At 34.8% G+C, this 5,973-nt stretch overlaps 1 protein-coding gene across 1 annotated transcript; it reads left to right on the top strand.

Moving 5' to 3' along the window:
- Positions 1-1,615: 1,615 nt before the first annotated feature.
- LOC100890481 (chondroadherin-like) lies at positions 1,616-2,668 on the top strand. Its single transcript, XM_030978693.1, has one exon. The coding sequence runs from the start codon at positions 1,616-1,618 to the stop codon at positions 2,666-2,668; it is 1,053 nt and encodes a 350-aa protein (XP_030834553.1).
- The last annotated feature ends 3,305 nt before the right edge of the window (positions 2,669-5,973 follow it).

Below are 5,973 nucleotides of genomic sequence, written 5' to 3'. Positions count from 1 at the left end.
GAGAGTGACACATTATACATGTAGCTGAGATAAAGCTTCCGATAGGATTATTAAATTCGCTATTGCGGATGAAACAACGAAAATGTGTTATTCTGCCTGATCGTAGATAGTTATACGTACACTTGTTCTCTGGATCAGTTCTTCTTTATTTGGTAAGTTAATTTTTTGTTGTCTTTCCTTCAACATATTTTAAAAGAGTTATAAGACAATCCTCATCGTTGGTGAAGTGTGAATGTAATTAATTGTGAGTCAATTATTAAGTTTATCTGATTAGTCTAGATAACCTTATGAAGTGCAAATTACTCTTTTCGTCATTCTAAACTTAATTTCACGTTAAAAAATATTAAGCATGGGGATTGCATAGAAAATTATGAGGCAGAAAGTTTAAAGCTTTGAAATAAAATAAATTATTATTGTAAGATATATATCTCTTCGATTCGTGTAAATAACATTTTCCAAGTAATGATTTACTATTTTCGTTGTTCTAAACTTGATTTCATACCCCCCAAAACACTTTAATCAATGAGCTGGGCGCTCACGACGTTTGCACTTCAATATTTGACAATTCAACGTTCTTGGCCTTTATTTTTGATAACACGTCATTTTCCATTAAGCCAACCGCAAACTATACGATCTGACTACGATCCGATTTTGGATGAATTTACCATGCCATTTAATGTGAACATCCGAATTTGTAAAAAAAACCTTCATGATTAAGGATCTAAATATTCAATGAATTAATAAAATAAAATTTCAAATGATATCAAGCTTCATTTTGGAAAGGAAAAGCTAAATCGGCTCACAATCGTAGTCAAACGTCAGACCAGTGGTGCGAATGTCTACGATTTCAAGTTGATTCTGAGTAGAATGGCTAAATGCACTAAAATTCCGTTTGTTTGGATTCATATCATTATTTAGGAAATAAACGCGTTCGATGATGTTTGTATAGCTAGATTTCAAATCAAATATAATTGCCATTTCTTCGAAAATCGGATCGCTGGAGGAACGTTAAGGGTTTGGCGGGCTGTAGTCCTTTAGAGCAACGCAAAAATGAGGAATTAACACCATTTAAAGGGAAAGTCCACCTTCATATTACCTTGCTTTAATAAAAGTAGAAAATGAGAGAAACAAATTGGTGGATTTTTTAGCATCTGATTACAAATTGAAAAGTTGTAAATATATTTTAGTTTTTTGAATGTATGAACGAACATTTTCTTTAGAGAAAATATCAATTTCTGAAGTTTTTTTGGTAGTGGGCAAATAGGAGGGGAGCTCAAAAGATACGTCGCACAGTTGTCAATTTGTATTTGCTAAATCACACCTTAAAAAATAATTAATAACTTTCATATTTTCAATCAGTTACTGCTCAAACTTTCACTGACCTGTTTCTCTCTTTTTATTCTTCTTTTAAAACGAACTAAATACCTGGTTAGACGTCCCCTTTGACTAACTAGGAAATAAAGCCCGTTGTAAAGAAAGTTTTGTGTTCGGCCTTGTTAACCTTCTGAATTACGAGCCATCGGAATAACGAACCTTCCGCAATACGCATGCACCCGTCATTTCATTTTTTTATCGTTACATTTCCAGGTTTTTTTTCATCAACAAAGACGGAACGATGGCACCCAGACGACGGGGACATTCTGGTAAACCATGCCTTGCTTTGTTCATGCTGTTTGCCATGCTGTACTTCGCTGTTCCTGAACATATTGATATCTGCAGAGACTGCTCATGTTTCGGTACATTACAACACGTTTCCTGCCAAGGGGTCTTCCGGGTAGGGGCTCAGCTAAAACACACTTTTGAAGATGTAGCCTTTCGTGGCCTCGATCTCAATGCACCATATTCAAAATTATCACCTGATCTTTTCCAGAATCAGACGGGTACCATCTATCTCGATTTAATGGAAAACGGTTTAAAGTTTATCGATGATCGACTGTTTACGATCCTACGCCAGGTGAAATACCTTACTCTATCCCTCAACGCCCTCACAGCTATTCCTGTGTTTCACAATCTCTCGTCACTACAAGAACTCAATCTAATGTTCAACAATATTCGCAGCATTGGTAGCAACCTGAATTCTCATGCTCCAAAACTAAAAGTGCTTATGCTGGAACACAACAAGATCACAATTACCCAAGGGGATCAGATTCCCGAGGAGCTAGAAATCCTCGGCCTGAGCTTTAACAAAATTACGTCCATCCACAGGGGTTCACTATCGGGTCTCCTGCAGTTAAAGAAAGTAGATCTTACAGGTAACCTGATCTCGCAGATATCGAGCGGTTCTTTCTTGTTGCCTGGTTTAAAAACTGTGATCCTAAATGAGAACAGGATCCGTGAAATCTTCAAGGATACCTTCAATCCAGAGCTTTACAAATTACATCTCAACAGCAACAGTCTTTCTGGACTTGGTAACATCAGCGGCATCCTTTCATTAAAGGGTTTGTATGTCTCGTACCAGAGTGATGTCATCAAACTGCAGGAAATCCCACTTCTCGAAAATCTCATAGAACTGACCATTACTGTGGAAAGTTCTCCCGATCATGCCGATGGGATAGCTAGGATACTGACCAAGATGCCTTCGCGTTGTAAACTTCAACTTTTGCTCGATAAAGAATATCCACAATTTAACCCTACTACATATGCTGTCCTCCCTATCAGCAAACAATAACCTGATGACATCCATTTCCCGTATTTCCGGACTAAGTAACCTGGTAAATGTTGATTTGAACCAGAATCTAATTGTCACCATATTAGCTTCCGATCTAGCAAATGTACCTAGATTAGAAATAATCAATTTGTCGGGCAATAAAATAACATTTATACCAGGACGGTTTGATGTTCAAAATCTTCAATCGATAAACCTGTCAATGAATAAAATTCATAGCATTCCAACTCGTGCTTTTTCCAACCTGCCCAATAAAATTCCGATACCCTTTACCTGGATCTTTTTTATGCCCCAATACGTCAAGCTTTACGAAATGTATATATTCTGTTGATTGTACTATAAACGATTTCGAAATGCATCTCAAAGGTATTTTTGATCCGATTTATAAATGTTAACGCCCCCCCCCCCCCTTGAAAAAATCCTGCGTACGCGCCTGGTATCCAGTATGGGAGTTTCTTTACTGTAAAATCTATACCGTTTTGAGTGTATTATCACATTAAATTAAATAGAGGATGAATCATTGATCTCAAGTGTTAACAACTTCAAGATAACTAATTGACACATGATCTTTTTTATATCAAGAGTCAAGTTTAAGATAAGAGCGTTAATTTTGTTCCATTTTTCTTTTCTTCTAATATTATCATTATTTTTGTTCTTTCTAATCAGGCAATCAAACAATTTTGGAGAGAACAAAAAAAGAGGAAAGTATCATGACGTTCCCTTCTCTATTGCTTGCTACAAATGTTTTGGGCACCCCCCCCCCTTTCACCCGCCATCGGAATGCGCGAATAAGATAAAAAGTAATAAAATGGGAGGGAGAGGGAGAGAGAGAGAGAGAGAAAGAGTGAGGAAAGAAGAGAGAAAGAGAGAACGAGATAGGGGGAGGCATTGAGAAAGAGGGAGAGAGAGAGGCTGAGAGAGGACATAGAAAGGGATAGGAAAATAGAGGGAGAGAAAGAGAGAGAGACAGAAACACACACACATCTTTTTTTCAATTTTTTGTGTGATTCTGAAGCAATACAAATCATTTAATAATATAAACCAAAGACGATAATACAGACTTTCCCTGCATCGATATATCCAATATTTCATTGCAAATTAATTGTATTAAATATCTTTATTCGTGGGGAATCACCGGACAACCCTAAATGAATACCCCCCAAAAGACATACCTAATTCTCTAAGCTCAAACTTAACTAATACATTATGCCATAACCGCTGCACAGGTGCACACTCCCAGATACGCACACGCACACGCACACACCCTAACACACACCCACACACACCCACACACTGTGATGGTATGTATTTAGGTGCGTGGTAGGATATTCGGATCCTGCAAGAAGATCACAGATAATCTCCCCTCTCACTTATCTTTGAGCTTTCGGCTACGAATATACCAAACTGCGTAATCCATGACGCCAATCAGGAATATTGCAGATTTCACATCTTAGGTAATAATCCGATAAAAAATGAATATTAAATAGGATAGTAAGTGGAATTGATATGTAGGTTAAAGGATTTAATTATATCGTACTCAGTTGAGTCGCTTCTAACAAGTATAACATATTTGTTAACATTCTTTACGAAATACATAGCGATCATATCAATTAGATCATTCTACAAAATGAGATATAAGTTTATTAAAATACAACAAAGATACCGCGTATCAGTGAAGATTGTAGCCTCTGATTAGTCAAAGCAACAGGCTCGAAATTCGCTACTGACTGTTGGGCAGTAAAAAGAAAAATATTGACCGGGCATAGTTCTATTTGTCCGTACAAAGCAATGACGCAGAGAAAACATAACTATGGATACGCACGCTGTGATCCGCACAATGCTCTAAGATGGGGATTTTTTAAATATTGTTTATATAAATCCTTTTTAACAGGCAAATATTGGTTTATTCTTTTTAAAGAGCCAGTTAAAGAGAAACATTTACAATACAATACAACAACCAAAATATATATGAATGTGGAGACAGCTATAGGAAAGCCAATGGCTTTATTGGTGCTGCCACCAAAACAGTATTACAGTATATGATACAGTATTATGTTGTTGTTTGAGAAGGTGATTTAACATTATTACTAAAAAAAGAGAAAAAGGCCTAAATAGAGGGGGGGGGGAAACAAAAAACAAAAACAAAATAAAAACCAGACCGTTTACAGAATCAATCTTTAATTATTTTGTTGGATTAAAAATGATTTATATCTCCTTTTAAAAACATTAATTGATGGACTAGATTTTATATCTTGAGGTATATTATTCCACAATTATGGCCCTTTAAAAAAATAAAAATTCCTGGTTATATTTAGTCTTATTTTATTAAAATGAAAATTAGAAGAACTTCGAGAATTAATGCAAAATTAAAACAAAATTTGCTGGAAAGACTAATTGGTATGAAATTATTAAAACAAAAGTACATGAATGTTGCAAAACTATAATTACAAAGATCTAGGACATTCAAAAGTTTTAATTTTAGAAATAAAGGTTTAGTATGAGCAAAATAATCGGCATGTAAGACTAAACTAATAGCTCTTTTTTGCAAGCGCAATAATCTCTTCATTGCATGATCAGTTGAGGATCCCCAGGCAAGGTTACAATAACTAAAATAAGGAGATATAATGGCATTATAAATCATAATCAAAATATTTGAAGGAAAATGTTTGATTTTATTTAAAATACCTATACCTTTAGAAATATTCGTGCAGATAACATCAATGTGCTCCTTCCAAGGAGGGCGTAGAGGGCGCTTTTTGGCCGCCAAACAGACAAAGTTGTGCTCCGATTTTCTCCGTAATTTGCATGATTTCGTGAGTTTTGATTTTATATGACTGTGTAATGTGAGTGCCTTTGGTCTCAGTAATCATGATTGTGTGAACTATTTGAACAATTAAAGAATATTAGTTGAATATTATTGCGTTACTAATTTTGTATGCAGTTATTATTTTGTGTAATGCTTTTTACAATGTTCATTATAATCTGTTTTTATGTCAAAGATTTGTAAAAAAATCGTGCAATTCAGCCTTTGGGCTGCAATGTGATTTTTGAATAAATAAACCATTATATATATATATATATATATATAAGATAATTTACTGGCAATTGTTACACCTAAAACTTTCAGGGAACTACAACGATTAATTACATTATCATTTAAAGAAACAACCAACGTGTCACAATCGATAAACATATTAGAAAAGATCATATAGTGAGTTTTTCTAGTATTTAAAATTAATATATTAGAGATCAACCATGGATTTATTTTCAATAATTCATCATTAAAATCAAGAATCAAATCGTCAATA

Source organism: Strongylocentrotus purpuratus, unplaced genomic scaffold, assembly GCF_000002235.5.
Source record: "Strongylocentrotus purpuratus isolate Spur 01 unplaced genomic scaffold, Spur_5.0 spur5_scaffold_1, whole genome shotgun sequence".
Classification (NCBI taxonomy): Eukaryota; Metazoa; Echinodermata; class Echinoidea; order Camarodonta; family Strongylocentrotidae; genus Strongylocentrotus; species Strongylocentrotus purpuratus.
The sequence above is the reverse complement of the archived record's forward strand: the minus strand, read 5'-3'. Positions and strand labels throughout refer to the sequence as shown.